The sequence below is a fragment of the Rhinolophus hipposideros genome (genome assembly GCF_964194185.1).
Source record: "Rhinolophus hipposideros genome assembly, chromosome: 2".
In the NCBI taxonomy this organism is placed as follows: domain Eukaryota; kingdom Metazoa; phylum Chordata; class Mammalia; order Chiroptera; family Rhinolophidae; genus Rhinolophus; species Rhinolophus hipposideros.
Window position 1 is genome coordinate 37,550,576 of NC_138048.1, and position 23,122 is coordinate 37,573,697.

At 35.1% G+C, this 23,122-nt stretch overlaps 1 protein-coding gene across 1 annotated transcript in view; it reads right to left on the bottom strand.

Moving 5' to 3' along the window:
• The window catches only part of MORC1 (MORC family CW-type zinc finger 1), a gene marked incomplete at its 3' end in the record, with an annotated part of 160,187 nt that overhangs the window by 59,764 nt on the left and 77,301 nt on the right, over nt 1–23,122 (bottom strand). The window contains exons 15-17 of the mRNA XM_081077229.1: nt 13,553–13,681; nt 10,008–10,113; nt 4,637–4,775 (exon numbers count right to left, since the gene is read on the bottom strand). Coding sequence (XP_080933355.1) covers nt 4,637–4,775; nt 10,008–10,113; nt 13,553–13,681 — 374 coding nt within the window. The remainder of the gene's footprint in view (nt 1–4,636; nt 4,776–10,007; nt 10,114–13,552; nt 13,682–23,122) is intronic.

The window sequence follows — 23,122 nt, forward strand, 5'->3', positions numbered from 1 at the left end:
TGTGGTGTCTGTTGTCACTTCTCCTCTTTCATTTCTGATTTTATTAATTTGGGTCCTCTCTCTCCTTTTTTTAATGAGTCTGGCTAAAGGTTTGTCAATTTTGTTTATCTTCTCTAAGAACCAACTCTTGGATTCATTGATCTTTTGTATTGTTTTTCTGGTTTCTATTTCATTTATTTCTGCTCTGATCCTTATTATCTCCTTCCTTGTGCTCCCTTTGGGTTTATTTTGCTGTTCTTTTTCCAGATCCCTTAAGTGTGAAGATAAACTGTCAATTAGTGATGTTTCTTGTTTCTTTAGGTAGGCCTGCAGTGCTATGAACTTTCCTCTTAGGACTGCTTTCGCAGCATCCCATAGATTTTGGGTCGTCGTGTTCTCATTCTCATTTGTCTCAAGATATCTTTTGATTTCTTCTTTGATCTGCTGCTTGACCCATTCATTATTTAGCAACATGTTATTCAGCCTCCATGAATTGGTGTATCTTCCTGGTTTTTTTCCCCTGTAGTTCATTTCTAATTTCATAGCACTGTGGTCAGAGAAGACAATTGGTATGATTTCAATTTTCTTAAATTTATCGAGGCTTGTCTTGTGTCCTAACATATGATCTATTTTAGAAAATGTTCCATGAGCACTTGAGAAGAACGTGTATTCTGCAGCATTGGGGTGAAATGCTCTGAAAATATCAATTAAATCCAACTGCTCCAAAGTATCATTTAAGGCTGTTGTTTCCATATTGATTTTCTGTCTGGAGGACCTGTCCCTTGTTGTCAGAGGTGTGTTGAAGTCCCCTACTATGATAGTGTTGCTGTTGATCTCTGTCTTTATGTCCATCAGTACCTGTTTTATATATTTAGGTGCTCCTATGTTAGGTGCATAGATGTTTACTAGGGTTATGTCCTCTTGTCGGATTGATCCCTTTATTATTATATAGTGCCCATCTTTGTCTTTTAATATTTTTTTCATTTTAAAGTCTATTTTGTCAGATATAAGTATTGCAACTCCAGCTTTTTTTTTTGCTTCCATTTGCATGAAATATGTTACTCCAACCCTTCACTTTCAGCCTGTGTGTGTCTTTTGATCTGAAATGAGTCTCTTGTATACAGCATATACAAGGGTCTTGTTTCCTTATCCACTCAGCCACCCTATGTCTCTTGATTGGAGCGTTTAATTCATTTACATTTAAAGTGATTATTGATAGGTACATAGTTATTGCCATTTTTAGATTTGTAGTAAATTGTTTTCATCTTTCTTCTATTTACAGAAGTCCTTTTAGTATTTCTTGCAATGCTGGCTTGGTTGTCATAAATTCTTTCAGTTTGTTCTTTTCTGGGAAGCTCTTTATCTCTCCATCAACTTTAAATGATAGCCTTGCTGGATAAAGCAATCTAGGTTGTAGGCCTTTGTGTTCCATCACTTTGAGTATCTCCTGCCACTCCCTCCTTGCCTTCAATGTTTCTGTAGAAAAGTCATTTGATAGTCTTATGGGAGTTCCCTTGTATGTAACCTTCTGCCTTTCTCTTGCTGCTTTCAAGATTCTCTCTTTGTCTTTAAGCTTTGCCATTTTAACTATAATGTGTCTTGGTGTGGGCCTGTTTGGGTTTATCCTGGTTGGAACTCTCTGCACTTCCTGGGCTTGTATGTTGGTTTCCTTCATCAGGTTAGGGAAGTTTTCGGACATTATTACCTCAAATATGTTCTCAATCCCTTGCTTCTTCTCTTCGCCTTCTGGTATTCCTATGATGCGCATGTTGTTGCGCTTGATGTTATGTTGGGTTTATTTTTAAAAATACATGTTTAACATGTAATGTAAAAGATTGTTTCCATGAAGGAAAAAGCCTGTGTTCATCTTCAAATCTTCCTTTATAATGTTCTTCTCATCTGGAATGCTATGTCCTTTACCTCTATTTACCCTAAAGAGACTTTAAATTACAAGTGCCACATCCTCTATGAAATATCTTTTTACTGAAGCTGCCCTCGTTATCTTCTCAGTAGAAGTAATGAACTTCTATTGTAGTTTCAGTTATGTACAGACAAGTATTGAACTAGTATTGTCTTATAGTGGTTGCTAATTTAAAAAATAGCTGTTAGACTTGGTCCACAACGGGATTGTATATTATCTGAGGGCATGGCTATTTGTTGATTAAATAACCATGTATTGAGTACCTACTACATGTCAGGCAGTTTTAGGTAATACAGATTCAGAGTAAACAGAACCAAGACTATCCTTGCACTCAAGGAGTTTACATTCTTGCACTAGTTACTCTGTATTCCCCACAATGTCTAGCATGAGACAGATCCAAGGGTATGTAGGTACTCAATGACAACCTCAAAATTAACTGGTTGCCCGTGGCTGGGTGAACGCTAACCAAAATTTTCCTTGACTACCACAAAAACAGTCAGTTAAGGACAGTGAGTGCTGGGAGTGTGTTAAAGATGCTAGGATTATTTTCACAAAAGGGGGCAGCCGAGGAGGTAGGTGAAGAGCCTATGTCCTTTTAACTGGTGGGAGTAAGTTACTATTTATGTCCTGTTAAACATCTTTGTTTATATTTGAAACAGACTGGTTCAACTTTTTATGGAAAAATCAACTACAGAGAAAGAAAGAATAAGCAGAACGGATGGCTCAAATCTGTTTATCAGTTACCACTACAATCTCTCCCTCGATAATGAATAAAACATCCAATCCTAAACAAACAAAAAGGCAATTAAAACTTCATGATTGGCACTATTACTTCCAAGGATCAGCTCTGACCTTTATAGGAAAAGCAAAATATCTAGAGACTGCAACAAAGATAAAATCAATTCTGAGTGTGCTGAATGCCTTCACGAAGCTACAAGGAGTGGTAAACAAAACAAGAAACAGAACAAATTATGATATTCCACATTGGAAAGATCTGACTTCACCTATTTAAGAAAATAACCGCAGGCTACGATACCTTTACTTTGTCGAAGAAAAAACATCCAGCCTAAGAGAAAGTTTAGGTGTTTATTTGAGCCAAACTGATGACGATTGCCGGGAAGCAGAATCTCATCAAACTGAGAAAATGCTCCGCAAAATGGCGGTTTGCAGCTTATTTTATACGTAGAATCAAAGGAGGAGGCTTAATCTACCATTGGTGGTAGATTAAGAGGGTAGGAGATAGGAAAAAAGCAAAGAGGGGGGAATCTCTGGGATTGGATCAAAGTAAATTGGAGAGACAGGTACTTATTTTACATAGGTGAGTACAGAATAATTAATAGTTCATTTTCTACAGCACATAGAGACAAGAATAATGAGGGATTCTATACTTTTCTGCTCTGGTATGGAAAAAAGGGGATACTGACATTCCAAGGGCATGTTATCCCAGATGTAAAAAGACAATAGACAGGCTCAAATAAGGTAAAGATTGACCTTTGTCAAGGAAGGCACAGGCTAAAGATGTGACTTCCTGCCATGGCCCACCTTAGTTGGGAACTTTTATGTTCACGCCATCCTATGTGGTTTCTTTCAGTCTCCTGAGCTTGTCAGATTTAACCTGTGGCCCCTTTTCTGCCCATAACTTTTCACCTGTTATCAAACCCATGACTACAGGCTCTAAACTTGTAGAAAGTTGAGCTGCTTTTAAGGGATGGGGAATGCTTAGATGAATGTGTTTGCAAGGTGACTCTCAGGATCTTCCTAAAGAAACCCTGAGATGCCAGGCTAAAAGAGTAAGGTCTTTTAGCTGTGATCCCAGGTGCTAGCTGATTTGCAAGGAGATCCCTAGCAAGTTGGGAGATGAAAGAAGGGGAAACTGGGGTGGAAAAGAAGTTTATCTTCTGAGAACCTAGGAATACACATAACAATAAGGTGTTAAGCTTGGAGGGTCTTACCTCCCACAAAAGAATTTTCTATTCGAATGAACATTTTATGTCTTGACCACTAGAGAGTATTCACACATTTGGATATATGCTGCTGACGTCTTCAAGTTCTATTTGAAGAAGTTAACAGACTACACAATTTAAAAATAATGAATTTGGGTGCTAAATCCATAAAGTAAACAGAGATCTCATGACTAGTTGATCAGAGATTAAAACAATATTTCTGCATGCCACTTTTTCCTTCACTTAAAATTGTCATGGTTACCTACAATTAGCGATAATAATGTTTTATTTGTTGAATTCTCCTAACAATTAAATATGACTCTGAATTTCTGTATTAATAGGCTAACATTTTTTTTAAAGAACATCTCTTTACCTCAAAAACACACACTCAAGGAAGAAACCTGATGGGAAAAAAAGAGCCTAACTTTTGGAGTCATACAGACCTGTATCGTGATCTTGCCCATGTGACCTTTGACCTACTGGCTGACCTCTCCTAGGTGCTTTGTGTATCTGTAGACTGGAAAAGCATTCACCTATTCCTCACACGCACTGTTGTGTAGATGGACTTAGATATCACATGTATAGTATTTTTTAAGAACTCTCTTCCCTTTCTGGACCCCTGAAGTACTCATGCTCACTCTAGAACAGTCCTTAGATGTAAAATTAAAAGAAGGTGACAAAATAGGATGCAAAAAAGAGGCTACACATTTGGGAAACCACTTGAGTCAATTTGGACACGTGAAACCAACAGCTCAAGAGTCTGGGCAGATTTTGGAAAGAATCAACAGCTCACCTGTGGCCGCTGTTCTGCTAGTCGATTCTGATACCTTTGGATTGACCATTGAAGTTGCTTATCTTTCTCATTTTTTGATGGTGATCCTCTGCTCATGGTGCCCAGGGGGATGGAAGGTAAGCGTTCTGTCTGATGACAACTTCACAATCAACAAGTATAAGAGATAACATCAGGAAAAATATAAAACTATTTACTGTCCGTTAAAGATTATTTATTTCTGCAAGGACTTACTTTTTATGTCTTATATCCAAAATTTGAATACAAGGGAAGAGCATTGTATTGATGCTTTAGGTAATACATGGCTTTATATCTCCAATTTGCATGGAAAAGAGCTTAACAGGAAAAAAAAAAAAAAAAAAAAAACCTTAATGGAAAATGTGAAGGGTGGTATATATTTCCCAGAATAGGACACTATTCATTATTTACAAATGCTTCATTTATCCTGCATTATCATGAAATGAGGCCTTTGCAAATATGGTTTTGGACTACTGAAGTTTATCTTTTTGCTGCCAATTTTTTCCCAAAACATTTGGGATAGAAATTTATGTCTGTCCAGAATGCACCAAATAATTCTGCCTCTGAAACACATGGACCCTTTGTATGATGACTCACGATTACTGTGAAGACGGGTAAATACTGTGATATGATGTAGTACTCACTGATTGCCTTGGGGGTGCAGTAGAGCCCTTCATCAAACAGCCCCCAATGCTGCCACTGTCCCCACTTGCCCCATCCTCCCGTACCCCTGACCCCACCTGCCCCTGCAACATCCTGTCAGTGTATCTGTTTCTGGCAGTCAGTCAGCTTCCCAACCTTACTGATGTGTTGTTTCTAATCACTAATGGGCTAATACATGTATTATATCATCAAGTAGAATTGTGTGTAAATAACAATAACAGGTTGTGAATGAGGGCTTCCTTGTTACGATTACAAAAAATACCAACGACTTTTGAGACATATAGTTTGGAATGTCTGAGTGTTTTTTTTTCCCTACGTTTCATTTTGTGGCTATGTTCTGGGAGCTGGGAGTTGAAAATTTCAGATATTATATTGTTCACATTGGTATCAAGGCTTGACAAGGGCAAAATGTTAAGGTCACTTCTTACAGCCTGCTTAACACAAGTGTGTTTTTATTATTATTATATAGGTATCAAAAGGAGGGGGAAGGGACAAAATAAATGTGCATTTCGCTAGGAGAGGCAGGAGGAGGTTGAGAAGAGAGAGAGAGAGAGCCTTATCCCATTTGAAACAGAACACTTAATTCCACCCACTTTTGGTATTTGTTGTTATCTTCAAGGAAAGGTGGTAGATAAACAAATCAGGGGACGCCTACTAAATATGTAGCCACCTGTAGTGTTGAGATGAAGACATCTGTGGGGCGTTACCTATATAGGTTTCTATTTCATGTGAGAAAAGAACCCTGTGGCAATATTAAGTTTTCTCTTCAGAAAAGAGAAACAACAAATATTTTATTAAAATGCACTCCATTCAGTTGTCTTCAAAGATCTTTGGAAAGAAATTTTAATGTACAATACAATCCATAGATATTTTTTAACATCCTTTTCAAAATTCAGACTTTTTTGGTGCAAATGATAGGCATCATTTTTACTCTGCTGGTGATCCTATTTTAAATGTACATAAGTACACAGCATGAGTGTAATAAAAGCGAACTGGTATCTAGTTCTTGGGTACTGTGACAAGTATGTCTAGCCTCCCTCTGTTCTTAAAGTGGAAAACAAAAAGAGCCTTCAGTAGTCTGAAAAAGAATGGCTCCATTTACCCTGGGTAACCAACCCTAATACCACCATTTATAAAATGTTGTATTTTGTCACCATACAGTATTAGGCTAGAATTAGGCTTTCCCAAAGGGAAAGGATGCTCTCCAACAGTGGGTGTGGTAAGACAGAAAGAGAACAAGCTTTGCATAAAATGCTTGGCTTCAATTGGGCAACTGGGCAAGTCATTGAACCTCTCTTCGCCTCACTATATTCTCTTCTGAGAAGCAGAGAAAGTTCACAGGATTTTTGTAAAGATGAAATGAGATAACACAGGTATAATTGCTATGTAGGAGAGAGCTGCTATTACGTTTCTTACCCAAGTTCTGGTGACACACATTGTTTATTCAAATGCTGTTCACTGGCATTAACCCTGATAACAACTGGTAATAAACTACATTTTCTGTAAATATATTATAGATAATGCCACTTTTCACCCATTACTCTGTCTTTCTATTCATCAAATGTTGCCTAATAAATAACTATACTCCTCATCACTTCAATATACTTACTTTATGTGATTCTGTCCAAATCCATTAGAGATTATATATATCAAGGTTTTGTCTAGCAATAATTTATTTCATGGCATATTCTCAAAGTATGCATGGCCCATCCTACCATATTGAATCAGAGGACTGAGTGAGGTCATCAGATCAATTTCTCTTTCCCTAAAAATCACCGTATCTACTTGCTGTCAATGATTTCCAATAAAAGGAGCATCAACTCTTATGTAACTGCCCTAGTAATCAGCCGTTTTTCTTTATATATTCCCTAAATCTCTTGCTGTCACTTTAAGCATATTTTTGTTATAATCCTTTCAAAGGAAATAAAATGCAGGTGGTCAAAATTATGTCCATATATTTAAAGAATCAAGGACTTAAGAAAATATAAATATAAGACTTTTTGAATTTTAGGTTTTTAAGGTCCTTCAGTTTTTCATCAACATAGCTAAATTTATCTTGCCTGTCCTCACAAGTGGCACTGTTTTGATGTGTAAAAGAGACAAAAGTATGCAGCTTTGAAACTAATTTTACAATGCTCTGTGATGGCCTCACCACTTTTCAAGGAAAAGAGGGTAAGAGTTTAGATAATTTGGAGATCAGGGAAACTGTAGGAGACAGAATCCCAGTTCTACAGGTCTGTCAATGTGTAAGACTGGCCTAAGAAGTCATAGGGATATGGTTAGATCTGTGGTGAGGGGCCTAAAATCTCATGGCTTGTTATCAAGGGGCCCTCCAGTGACCAGGGACTTAGCAGACTAACCTTACATGGGGCTCAACTGGACCCAGAGAGATGTAAAAGGTATTATTATTACACCCTATTCTAGGTGATGGCAAGCTGAGTTAAAAAGAGTTATATCACCTATCCAAAGTTTTGCATCTAACAGAGCTAGGAGTCAAACCCAGGCAGACTGGCTCCAGTGTCTGAACTCCAACACACTATTCTATGCAATATGAAAAGTTCTTAGCTCACAGTAAGTTATCAATATTATTAACTGTTCTTTTTTTTTTTTTTTTTTTGGAGGGTTGGGTGTTTGGGTCAATTTTATTTACATTTCTAGGCACTGCTCCCTCTACACAGAAATTGAAACAAAACCAAAAAATTTCTCACTTTGTTTTTATTTCTCAAGATTGCCATGACTATTCGGATCTTTTATGGTTGTATATAAATTTTAGGATTATATGTTCTATTTCTGAGAAAAATGCCATTGGTAGTTTGATAGGAATTGTGTTGAATCTATATATTTCCTTAGGTAGTACTGAGGGGGAAGCGGAGGGGATTAGAAAGCACAAATTGGTAACTACAATATTACCACGGGGATATGAAAGACATTTTGGGGACTATAATCAATGATGTTGTAAAGATTTTGTAGGGTGTCAGATGGGCACATGTCTCATTAGGGAGACCACTTCATGCACGGTGTAGATGCCTGACCACTGTGCTGTACACCTGAAGCTGAAGCTGGATAATATTGGATGTCAACTATAATTTAATATATAGTCACGGGACATGGAGTATAGCATAGGGTATAGAGTCAATAGAATTGTAATAGGTATATATGATGTCAGAGGGGCAATAGATTGGGGGAGAAGGGTTATCACTTTGTGCGGGGTGAAATGTCTATTACATTGTTTTGTACATCTGAAACTAATAAAAAATTCTATTAAACACTTGGATGAAATAATGACATTGACAATGAAATCACTACATATTAGACTATTCTTAATATTGAAACTAAACCAACAGTTTACTCCTATTTGGAAAATATTTAAGTTCCAAGTTAGGGCTGGAATCAGGTTACGAATCAGAAGACGTTGGCCAGTGGCTTCACAAACAGGTTTCTTAGCCTGCATTTGGGCTTCTATTTCCACTTCTCTAAAATGAAGAAGTGTGAGTAGATCACTGTTTTTATAAGCCTGCTCACTGGAGCTCTAAGCTTTTTGCATAGAGTAGGGAAAAAAAAGGAGAAGTAGATTATCTTTGCCCCCCAGATCCCCAACCTCAATCAGGACAGTTCTGCATTTATCTAGTTCATATATTTGGGATCTGAAACAAATTTTATTTGAAAAAAAAATAAAAGGTTCTTCTGCAAACCAAGAAAGAGAAACTGAAAAACCTCTGAGCCATGTGAAATCTAATGAATGCTTCTTTTTTCTTTTCTTTTTTTTTTCCTTAAGCAGGACATAGCTCAAAGTGGCCCACGCAGGGATCGAACCAGCAACCTTGGTGTTATCATCACCACGCTCTAACCAACTGAGCTAACTGGTAGCCCCCAAGCAATATGAAATCTAAAAGCCCTATTATCTCTGACATTTTTTCTTAAGTTTCTAAATACCTGGGGACTCCATGTACAAGGGATTTTAGTAACAGTTCTTGAGTGTTTCTTCCTTTTTATTTTTTTATTTGCTTTTTTCCCAAGGCTGGATAAAAGTAATCCAACAAGAGTTATTACCCTAATGTCTATATTAGCAATATTGAGTGACTTATCCAGGCCAAAGGACTTAGAACAAACTCCATGGAAAAGCAATGCTTGACTTAGAGGTGCCTTTGTTAAAGGGGTGTACTAACTCTCCCCAACTCTGAAGAACAAGAATATCAGTCTAAAAGGGCTTACAATAACACCAACATTCATCAATGTTTAATTGGTCTTTTTCGTGTTTTAGTCTGAACTTCTTCCTCCAAGAGCACAAAGCAATGAAATCAATATATGGCTTAGATAGAAAAAGCCCATGGTCTAACAGTGTAGACCCCTGGAGATAAACTCTGGATAAAACTCCTGTCCGATAGGCATTATGTTGTGTGAAAATGAACTGAAAGGCAGAACTCTTAAACACTGAGTTGTAGTTTCCCACCAATGGAAGTACAGAGATGCACACCCCAGTGTTTTCAAATAATTATATCCAGGTTTCTTATCTTGATGGAAAAGTACGCTAATGAGACATCTTTCCACAGGTGTCAAAGGGCTAGAAAGAATCCTAAGAGATGACAGCTACTAAAGCTAAAATGTATCTATATCTGACATTTTCCAGTTTCATACGTATGTATTTTAGGAATTAAATATGGGTAAAGAATTTTAGAAAACTATCAGAAACTACCTGTTTTCCAAGACGTTAGGATTATTAGCACACATCCAGATGTCAAAAAATTCTTTTTCCTGATAATTAGCAGAGGAAGGCAAGACTCTCCATTTAAGGCAAATATCTGATAATCAAAACAAAATCACACATAAGAAAGACCATAATCAGAAGTGAATCTATCATAGTAAGATGTCAGGTTGCATATACCAAAAGCATGGGTATCTTTTAGATCCAAAAACAAATAAATCCTGGATCATATACCATTACACTTCATGGCACAAGTAGTCTAGGATTCTATGAGCTACCTCAGACACTACCAATAAATTATTACTGTTGTTGTTGTTATTATTATTATTGCTTACGTTCTTTCTAGTTAATTTCTCCTATTTTTCAGCCAAAAGAATTTTAAGTCATAGATCCCTCTCCATCTCTTTTTGAACCACGTGCAGACTTCCAGTGACTTAACTCTCCCATTTTCTCCGATCTATTATCTATCTGCTAAAAACAACACTGTGTCTCCAACCACATGACGAAGATAACAAGGAAAATCAAGGTTTCTGAACCACATACACGGTTCCTTGTTCTGCACTTCTCCCCTCTACTTTTATCCTACTCTCCAGTCTACAGTTTCTGATTTCACGCTCCATTTCTCCCTCTCAGTCTCTACTTGCCTTTAGGACCAAGGTACTCTACTCTATCCAGGCTATTCTTAACTTGAATCCTGAATTCCTTCCAGACACACTGCTAATGGCTCTTAGGTAAATACTTCTCTCTGTTCCTCTAAGATGGAGGGAGTTTGCACAGTGGTTCAGAACCTGAATAGCTCCACCACTTACTATTTCTATGATCTTGGACAAATCATGTCTCTATGTCTCACTATCATCCTCTGTAAAAAGAGATTAATATTAGTACCTATCTAAAAGGGTTATCGAGAATTAAAATACATAATAATGATAAAAGACAACATTGTTAGACGTTATCTGTGATGGTTAATTTCATGTGTCCATTTGACTGGGCCATGGGGTGATGAGATATTTGGTCAAACATTATTTTGAGTATGTCTGTGAGGGTGTTTTGGGTGTGATTAACATTTGAATTGGTAGACTGAGTAAAGCAGATTGCCCTCTCTAATGTGGGTGGGCCTCATCCAATTAGTTGAAGGCTTGAATAGAACAAAAAAGACTGAGCTTCTTGTGAGTAAGAAGGAACTTCCTCTTCCTGACAGTCTTGAGCTGGGACATTAGTTTTTTCCTGCCTTCGAACTCAAATTAAACATTGGTTCTTCCTGGGTATTAAGCCTGTCAACATTCAAACTGTAACTACATCATTGGGTATCCTGGTTCTCAGGTCTTCATACTCAAACTGGTTTTAAACTAATGGCTCTCCTAGGTCTCCATCTTGCTGACTGCAGATCTTAGGACTTGTTAGCCTCCGTAACCATGTGAGGCAATTCTATATAATGACCTCTCTCTCTCTCTCTCTCTCTCCCTACCTACCTATCCATCTATCCTATCGTTCTGTTTCTCTAGAGAACACTAATACATTGTCTAAGCACTTAGTAAACTTTACACGTGTTGATAGATTTTATTTTCACAAAACTGTGTGATGTAACTATAAATACTAACCTCATTTTATAAATAAGGAAACTGTGGCGGCTTAGAGAAATCAAGGAATTCGTCCAATTTCATACAGCTCTCAGATACTGGAGACTGGATTCTGGCAGTACCTTGCACATATTTGACCAGTCAGGTCCTCTTTGGACCACCCTATGCTCAAGGTTAGCATTGCATAAGTAACTACAGCATTTTGCACACTACTGTGTTTTATTTGCTTGTTTGTTTGCTTGGTTTCCTCACTGCACAGCAGGTTCCCTGCAGATAGTAGAGAGTATCTTTAACTCGCTAACCCTCTATATAGTGGTTATAAGATTTATCAGACGAACACAATGAGTGTTCAATGCTTCAATGATGTTACTTTCCTATTGAAAAATTTCCACTGCCTCTCCATTGTTCATCAAAGTAAAAACACCTTGCATTCAATTGAATGCATCCTGGCATTTAAGGCCCTCCAACACGTTTATTCAACCTGATATTTTATCTTTTATTATTTATTCATCATTCATTTATTCAGTAGTCAATTACTAAGTACCAACTATACAACACAGTACTAGGTATTAAAAATAGAAAGATGACTGTTTCTATTATTCCACCCCCAACATGTTAGCTGAGTGTATACCTGATACTGACACACAGTTCCTACGACATCTCTGCCGATCACAATTCTATTGTAAAGATCACGGCAAAGGCCATTTCTACTGTGAAGCCTTGCCTCAACTTCCGCCTCCTCCCCTCTGAACTCTCAAAGAACTCCGTGTCTCCTTTACATCACTCACTGGACTGTCTTATCTATTGAAATCATTTTCATGCTTCTCTAAACCTCTCTCCTAGACCCTGACCTCCTTGAAAGCAAGAACCAAGTCGTACCCACCACCTTTGCCTCCCTCATGCCCACCCTTTTCGTTTTGGGTTTTTTGTTTTTGTTTTTTTTTTTTGCAGTTTACTTGTATAAATATTTTATCTAGTTCACACTGTGCAGAATTGCATTATCATCCACAATGTTGGTACAATAACTAAAACAGAAAGAAGAAAGCTAGGGGGGAAAAAGAGGTTCAGAGTGTGGCCTGACATATTTCTAAGGGTTCTCTCCATTAGACCACAAATAATATCAGTTCATTGGGTTTAGGAGAGTAAACTGTGCAGGATTCATTTATTGTTCAGGCACCTTCGCCAAAAGTGTGATAAAACAGGAGTAAATTCAATAATGAATGTCTGAAATTGAAACCAATTTAGCTATAGTGAAGGATATCTTTTTTTATCCATTATCACAAACATCCCAGCTGTTTCTGCTGCAAAAAATTCTTTCAAAAGTTAAGAGACAACTAATGATACCTTACTAATTCTCTCAAAAGCAAAAAAAAAAAAAAAAAAAAAAAAAAACCAGGAAAATATGTACCATTCAGCATATAAAAGTTACACATTAAAAGTACATATACAGCTTTCTTAACTGGCCCACTCATTTGGTCATCCTTACTTTTCACATGTACAGAATTCTTCATGTAAATGTAGGTTACTATTAATTTTTTAAAATTAATCAACACAAAACTTTCTTTCTTCTTATTGAAATCTTACCTCAGTTCTCAATCATTGTAAACTTGAATAAACCCACAAAGGAACACAAGCAAAGGTTTGCAATGCTTCTCTTAGTTTGGTGAACAGTCAACATACAGACAAACATCACAAATATTAATAAAAATTTGGGCCAACTCATTGCATATTTGGTCCCTGAAATGAAAAATATATTAGAACTAAGCAATGTATTGACATAACTTACCTTGTAGCTAAGCTGGTTTTCTTGTATTTATGGAACTTAGACTGGAGACATTACCAATGATCTAGAACAAGTATTTTTAAGAAGAACCTAGTTTTAAACTTTCCCTCATGGCCCATTTATTAACACAATGACTCACTAAATGATTGCTAATTAGAATGAAATTCAACACTCACCACACTGAATCATAAATGGAATGGCCATGGCTTGTCTTCTTTGATATTGAATAGATTCTAAAGACTTCTCCAAGTCCTCGCTATTTTGGTGTCCAAATTCATTCCAAAACAATGTAAGATTTCTATTGCCTAAAAAAAAAGAAAACAATACTTTTATTGCAAAGAATAATAAAAGAAAACATCAACAAGATCAAGATAATAAGGAAAAAAAAGTTTGGATATAAACAAATGTACATACAATATTGTCTCAACTATGTAAAAACAAATACATATACAGAAATAAGAGGCTAAAATATTAATGTCTGTTTTTCTCTGAGTATGGGTGAAATTTGTTTTCTGCTTTATACTTTCTTACATTTTCCTAACTATATACAATAAACATGCAATATCTTTATTAAAAAACTAAACACAGTTTTACATATACACGTGTGTGTATATATATATATATGTATGAATATATGTATACATACTCGTACTTTTATTGTTGCAATAAAAATATGTTGACATTTAGAACCTTTTTCTTAAATACTCCCTGGAGAGACAGTATTGATTAAACTTAAGGCTATCCTTAGGATTATTGATACAAATATTTATCATTGTGTCTCACAGAGTTTCTTTACTTTTATTTTATCTATAGTTCATTTCCTACCCATCTTTATTGTTTATGCCTTACCCTCGTGCCAGATTCTCTATTCCCTCCTTACTTAGAAATAGCACTTACCAGGAATGACCATTTAGGAGTCCTCTTTAAGAGGCTGTTTTCTTAGCCGGTGCAAAAATTATACTGCTAGGAATTTCCCCCCCAAACATATCAAATAATGGTCATATATATTATAGCACTATTTGAATAGCAAAAAAAAAACACAAAAATAAAACCCCGAAAACAACTTAAAAGCCTAGAATACAAGATGAATAAATTCCATTTCCAAACAAGGGAACACTAAGCAACCTTTAACATAGGTAGAGCTAAATGTATTGCTACATCAAGGTATCCAAGACCGTTTTAATTAAAAAAATAATAATAAAAGATGGAAAACAGCATACTTAGTATAATCAATTTTTGTTATTTATAAAAAGCATATACATGTGAACCTTTGATGGACATACTTTTTCCTTAGAAAAAGAAAGTGTTAATACTGGATACCACTGGAGAAAGGGATTGTGGCTGAGAAAAAGGCAGGGGAAAACACTTATATTTTCATTTTTTACTTTCTAAATACTGATTATTTTTACATGTGCCTGTATAATATTTTTTAAACATGCCTTTAAAATATTTTTTAAAAAGAATTCACGTTTACTATTCTGTCCCATATAGTAACCACTAGCCACATGTGGCTACTGAGCACTTGAAATATACCAGATATAGGACATTTCATCAACATACAAAGTTCAAAGAGTGAGGTTCTAAATATAATCATTGGAAATAAAATATATGAAATAGGACCAGCCATACATCAACCTTAACATATGACTGTGTAATCCATGCAAAATACAAATAAACATCCCTACACCTTATTATTCCTGTTAAAATTTAGGCTCAGAATGCTATGTGCCTTGAAGACCACCAAGGAAGGGACTCACCCTTCAACGGGGACTTCACAGTTAGGCCAGGCTGAAAGCTGCCCCCACAGATTCCCAGGTCTCCCACTTTGTGTCTTCACAAAATCCCTAACAGGTCTCAACTCAGATTCCCTTTGGATTCTACTTCTTGGGTTTTTCTCAACTCATACTTTTGTATTTTTGCTCTTTGGTCAGCATTTGGTCTTGCTCCAGCCCAGACTCCATTTCTTCACTGCACATCAAATCCTGATATACTTTTGGTGTCTGGAAAGCTCTCATGAAGACTAATTCTATGATTTCCACATTAACTACTCAGTTCATATTAAGTCAGAGACACTACAGAGTAAAGTCAGGTGGTTTCAAGTGCTGTCTCTGCCACATAGTAGCTGTGTAATTGTTGGAAGCCACTAAATTTCCTTATTTATAAAATGAGTGTTTCCAATAACCTACCTAACAGGTTTATCATAAAAAATAAGTGTGAATGCACATTAAAACCTATAGCACCCTGCAGAAATTTAAGTTGCTTCTTCTTCATTGTACTTGTCTTCTCTCTAAATGTTACTTCCCCCAGAAGACTGTAACTTTCAACGGAGGACCTGTGCTTTATAACTTTGCATGCCTTCAACACACAATTTAGCATCCTGTGCCTAAAAAGCCCTAAAAAATTGTTGCTGCTACTCTTAACAAAATACCTGATTGATGGGTTGTTTGGGATAAAAATGAAGGTGGAAAATGTCTCTTCCTGAAAATATTAGCTAAATACAGTTAACACAACACAGCTAACTTCTAATGGGTATCAACCGTGAACTCCAACACAAACATTTTAAGAATGGTTAAACTACTAGGATATTAGAAACGTAAGCACACACTCCTCACGGTGGAGTGACACCTGCTCTGTGATGACACCACTTTTACACTACTTACATATTACATTTTAGTTAACTTTGGGCCTATTTTCCCCTTTGGGTAGTGAAATCCTGGAAGACAGTGGTGATATTTGGAATCTTGTTTTCAGTAGCTAATACACAGAGCTTAAAGTTTACTTACAGGACTAAATAATGCTAAAGATTTAATGGCTATCAAAGGCAGAAATTAGAATATTTACTAGCCCAAACTTCTAATGACCAGGCCTAACAGAAGATATTATACGATTCAAGGCTAATATCAGAGCAAAGAAATCAATCAGGTTTTTTTATTCTGGGGATCAGAAATGGCTTTTCCTAACTGCCAATTGAACTTTGACTTTTTCTCTTCAGCTCAAAGTTAGTCCAACATCCACAACCTATAGTTGTGCTGATGGTGTTATTAAAACAAATTTCCATGGAGTGAATTCTGAAAACTAGGTAGAGGCTTCAGCAAGCAGATAAACAAGTTGGCCAAGGGAAGGCAGTAGGAGAAACCATATCATATCAATTTCTATTTTCTTTTATGTGTTACTCAGTCTATAGAGACTTACACAGCTACCTTGAAAAAAAACATTCCTCCCATAAAGGGAACCCCATTAGGCTATCAGCAGATTTTTTAGCAGGAACTTGCAGGTCAGGAGAGATGAAATGATAGAATCAAAGGGCTGAAAGAAAAAATGCCAACCAAGAATATTAAACCAGGCAAAGCTTTCCTTCACAAATGGAGAGAGAAAAAATTTCCCAAATATATCTCTGCATTATCCTTGAACTTTCCCCTTTCCCATTATTTTGTTGGTAACTGAGACTGAGAGAGAGAGAGAGAGAGTGAGAGAGAGAGAGAGAGAGAGAGAGAAGAAAAAATTAAAAAATTTCCCAAACAAAAGCTAAGGGAATTCGTTACCAATAGACCTGCCTTACAAGAAATGCTAAAGGGAGCTCTTCAAACTGAAGTGAAAGGACACTGATTAGTAACTTGAAAAGATGAAAACATAAAACTCACTGGTAAAGATAAGTATAAAATCAAATTCAGAATACTCTAATATTGTAATGGTGGTGTATAAATAAATTTAAAAGACAAAAGTATTAAAAATAAGTATAACTACAATAATTTCTTAATGGATACACATATAAAAATATGTAAACTGTAACTAGAAAATGTAAAATGTGTATATGGGGGAAGAGAATAAAAAGGTAGAGTTTTATATGCAAAGTTAAGTTGTTATAAGCTTAAAATAGACTGTTATAACTATAAGACGTTTTATGTAAGCCTCATGGTAACCACAAAGCAAACTTACCATTGTTACACAAAAAATAAAGAATTTAAAGCAGAAGGCTATGGAAAATGATTATATTACAAAGGAAGAGCAGCAAAAGAAGAAGAAACAAAGGAACTACAAAACAACCAGAAAACAATTAATAAGATGGTGACAGTAAGTCCTTACCTATCAAAAATTACTTCAAATGTAAATGGATTAAATTCTCCAATAAAAAGACATAAGGTGGTTGAAAACAAGACCCAACTATATGTTGTCTACCAGAGATTCACTTCAGTTTTAAGGACACATTTAAGCTGAAAGTAAAGGGATGCAGAAAGATATTCCATGCAAATGGTAACCAACAGTTATACTTATATCAGACAAAATACACTTGAAGTCAAGAATGGTAACAAGAGACAAGACTATTATATAATGATAAAGAGGTCAAGAGGATAGAACAATTGTTACTATATATGCACTCAACATCAGAGCATTTACATATATTATGCAAATATTAACAAATCTAAAGGCAGAAATATACTGCAACGCAATAATAGCAGGGGACTTCATTATCCCACTTTTAAAAATCATCCAGTGAGAAAATCAAAAAGACATAAGGGATTTGAACCATTTTTAAATGAAATGGACCTAACAGACATAAACACAATATTTCATCCAATAGCAGTGGAATACACATTCTTCTCAAATAAGCATGGGATATTTTCCAGGATAGATCACAGGATTGGTCATAAAATAAGTCATAACGAATATCAAGTATCTTTTCTGTCCATAATGGTATAAAACTAGAAATCAATAACAGGAGGAAATTTGGAAAATTCACAAATATGTGGAAATTACACAACATACTCCTGAACAACCAATGGATCAAAGAAGAAATCAAAAGAAAAATTAAAAAATATATTCAGATAAATAAAAATGGAAACAGCATACCAAAACTTACTGGATGCAAGAAAAGCAGTTTAAGAAGGAAGTCTACAGTGATAAACAAGAAAGATCTCATAAAGAAACAAGAAAGATCTCAAATAAACAACCTAACTTTATATTACAAGGAACTAGAATAAGAAGAACAAAGCAACCCAAAGTTAGCAGAAGGAAAAAATTACGATCAAAGCAGAAATAAATGAAACAGAGACTAGACTAGAAAAATAACAGAAAAGAACAATGAAACTAAGAGCTGCTTTGTGAAAAAATAAAGAAAATTGACAAATGCTTAACTAGGTTAACTAAAAAGAAAAGACTGAAGACTACATAAATAAAATCAGAAATGAAAGAGGAGCCATTACAACTGATACCACTGTAATGCAAAAAATCATAACAGACTACCATGAACAATTAAATGCCCCCAAATTGTTTTGTTAACCTACAAGAAATGGGCAAATTCCCAGAAACATACAAACTGCCAAGACTGAATTATAAAGAAATGGAAAATTGGAAAAACTTACAGTTAGTACAGAGATTGACTCAGCAATTTAAAATCTGCCAACAAAGAAAATTCCAGGAGTTGGTGGTTTCAGTGACGAATTCTATGAAACTTTTAAAAAATTAATGATATCTGTCTAAACTCTTCAAAAAAAAATTGAGGGGGAGGGTAAACTTCCAAACTCACTTCACAAACTTGGCATTACACTAAAACCAAAACCAAAAAGAACACTACATGAAAAGAAATATGGTGAACATAGATACAAAAACTGTCAACAAAATACAAAAAAACTTAATTCAACAGCATAATAAAAGAATCATACACCATGATTAAACAGGATTTATCCTGGGTGCAAGGATGGTTCAACATAAGCCAATCAATACATGTGATGGACCATATTAATAAAGTGAAGAATAGAAATCATATGATCATCTCAACAGGTACAGAAATAAAATCTGACCAAATTGAACATCCTTTCATGATAATTCTCAACAAATTACATATAAAAGAAACATACTGCAACATAATAAAGGCTATATATGACAAGCCCGTAGGTCACATCATACTCTGTAGTGAAAACTTTAAAGCTTTTCTTCAAGATCAGGAACAAGACAAGAATGCCCATTCTCAACATTTCTAATCAACATAGTCCTGAAAGTCTTAGCCAGAACAATTAAGTATGAAAAACAAATAAAGTGCGTTGGAAAGGAAAAAGTAAAATTTTCTCTGCTTGCAGATGACATATTACATAGGGAAAGCCTAACTGAAGCATTCAGTAAAGTTTCAAGATACAAAATCATCATCCAAAAATCAGTTGCATTTCTATATACAAATAACAAACTATCTGAAAGAGAAATTAAGAAAACAATCACATCAAATAGAATAAAATACCTAGGATTTAATTTATCCAAGAAGGTGAAAGACCTCTATATTAAAAACTATAAGACACTGATAAAGAAATTGAAGAAGACACAAATAAATGGAAAGATATACTGTGTTCTTGGATTGGAAGAATTAATACTTTTTTAAAATTTCCATACAACTCAAAATAAAGAGTCAATGCAATCCCCATGAAAATTCCTATGGTATTTTTCAGAGATGTACAAAAAACAATCCTAAAATTTATACATAACCACAAAAGACACTGAATAGCCACAGTTGTCTTGAGAAAAAAAGAACAAAGCTGGACACATCACACGTCCTGATTTCAAACTATATTACAAAGCTACAGTAATCAAAACAGTATGGTATTTGCATAAAAACAGACACATAATCCAATGGAACAGAATAGAAAGCCCAGAAATAAACTCACACATATACAGTCAACTAATCCTTGACAAGGATGCTGAACACACAATGGGAAAAGGTAGCCTCTTCAGTAAATTGTGTTGGGAAAATTGGATGTCTATAATCAAAAGAATGAAATTGGGCCCTATTATTATGCCACTCATAAAAAATAATTCGAAATGGATTAAAGACTTAAATGTAAGACCTGAAACCATAAAACTCTTAGAAGGAAAACCATGCCTTGACATTAGTCTGGAAATGATTTTTGGATATGACACCAAAAAACACAATTAAAAAGAAAAATAAAACCAAAAAAAGTGGGACTACATCAAATTAAAAGGCTTCTGCACAACAAAAGAAACAATCAACAAAACAAAAAGGTAACATACAGGAAAGGAGAAAGTATTGGAACCCATATATATATGATAAGGGGTTAATATTTAAAATATACAAGGAACTCATACAACTCAACAGTGAAAAAATGATAATAATAATAATCTGATTAATAAATGGGCAAGGACCCTGAATAGACAGTTTTCCAATAATATATATAAATGGCCATCATGTACAGGTAAGGTGTTAAACACCATTAATCATCAGGGGAATGCAAATCAAAACTACAGTGAGATATCACCTCCCACCTGTAAGGATGGTTATTATCAAAAACAAAAAAGTGTTGGCAAGGATGCAGAATAAAGGGAAACCTTGTACGCTGTGGGTGGGAATGCAAATTGGTACAACCATTATGGAAAATAGTATGTAGATTCATCAAAAAATTAAAAATATAACTACTACATGATCTAGAAATCCCACTTTTGGGTATGTGTCTGAAAGAAATAAAATCAGTATATTGAAGAGATATCTGCACCACCCATGTTCACTGCAGCAGTATTCATAATAGATAAGATATGGAAATAACCTGGTGTCCATTGATGGATGAGTAAAGAAAACCACCCCCTCCACAAACACACACAGTGGAATATTATTCAGACCCCAAAAAATGTAGATCCTATCATTGAGGGAACATGGATGAACCTGAGGGAACTATGCTAAGTGAAATAAACCAGACAATGACAAATACTGTATATCACTTACATGTGGAATCTAAAAAAAAAAAAAAAAAGTAATAATAACTTATAGAAACAGAGTAGAATGATGATTGCCAACAACTATGGGGTATGCAGAAGGGGAAATGGGATGTCTGTCAGAAGGCACAGATTTTCAGTTATAAGATGAGTAAGTTCTGGGAATTTTAATGTATGGCATGATGGCTAGTTAATAATTAACTGTATTGTATACCTGAAATATGCTAAGAGAGTAGATCGTAAGCAGTCTCATCCTCCCACACACGCAAAAAAAGGTTAACTACGTGAGGTGATGGACATGTTGATTAATCTGATTGTAGTAGACATTTCACAGTGTGTATCTGTGCATTTTAAATATACGCAACATTTTAGTCAATTATACCCCGATAAAGCTAAAATATTCTTGTCTATCCTAGTCTGGCAAGAAACAGTAAAAGTAATACTAATAATGTTTCATTATATAAGGTTGGCTTTGACTAACAGAGTCAATTATATACCTATAATTATGAGTAACTTTAATATATGGATTTAATCACTGATGTTTCTGTTAATGTGTCTTAAGGGTTTTAAAAATTGCCCTTTCATTCAGAAGTCAATTAAGAGCAAAAAAGTGAAATTTCAAAACTTGAAAAAGTACTTGATTTTTAAAATATATCTTAAATATTATTTCTATCCACTATGAAGAAAGCTATGTAGATAATCCAAATTTTTTATCAATTCTAAATTATATTATTTCAATATCCTCAAGGTATTCTGATTTAAAAATTCTGTTTATTTTTGTAAACAGAAAATGCTGCAAGCACACAGGTAATATTTAAAATTACAAAAGAATACATATCTTGAGACTTTTGTTTGAATAATCAACTAGCTTGTTAAATTAATGTAATAAACAGGAATTAATGTACACAAAATTAAAGTCCTAATTTCTAGAACAAGTACCTGAGAAAAACTGAAAAGTTAATTTGCTACTAGCTATGTACAGAGTACTTAATTCAGAAGATTTCTAATGTTTAAATTTATCTGATTAATTTTTCAGTAGCCTCTTAAAACCTGGAAAAAAATAGTGTAAAATATTGCAATAACTTACTAAAAATTTGTCAAAAACTAGTAACTAAAAGGGCAGTTCACAAAGATTTTGTCTCTGAAAAATTGGAGAAATGTAACATCCTCCTACATAGCAGTTTCATATCTGTTCATAGAATGCACAATGACACCCAGGGAATCAATTAGCCAAAAGGAGAAGTAATAAAATTCAGGAATAAACTACTAAAGCAAATCTCTGTTGGTTCAATTAGGAACCACCTTACTGGCCTCATTTTAACATAATCACCTCTTTAAAGGTCCTATCTCCAAACAGTCACATTCTGAGGTACTGGGGTTAGGATTAAAACATAAATTCAGGGAAGACACAATTCACCCCATAACACCATGATTTAAAAATTAAAAATAAAACAAAATTTAATATTGAAAATACAGTATTTAAAAAATAAACTAGAATAAATACATAACATTCATAATGAATTTAAAGAGCTATAAATTGTACCTCAGCCTGTTATCTTCATATAAATTTGTCTCATAGTGTCACCTTTTAATATTTTACATAGGACTCCTCACTCAATGTATATCCCTAGCAGAAAAGTTGTATTGCATTTTTCTTATAGTGCCTTTCTTAGATCTTAGATACTCACGTGTATCATAAGGTAAACAAAATTTTGTTTTTATGTGACAAAATTTTCTTGTCACATAACACTCTAGTGACAAGAGTGTTATGGACTGACTTTTGGTGTCTCCCCCTAAATTCATGTTGAAAGCTAATTCTCATTGTGATGGCACTTGGAGGGTGAGCCTTTGTCAGGTAATTAGTCATGAGGGTAGAACCCTCATGGATGGGATTAGTGCCCTTATAAGAAGAGGCTTTCAGAGGTAGCTCACTCTCCACCATGAGAGGACACAAGATGTCAGCCATCTGTAAACAGGAAGTCGCTCTCACTAGGATGCGATCATGCTGACACCCTGATCTTAGACTTCCAGCCTCT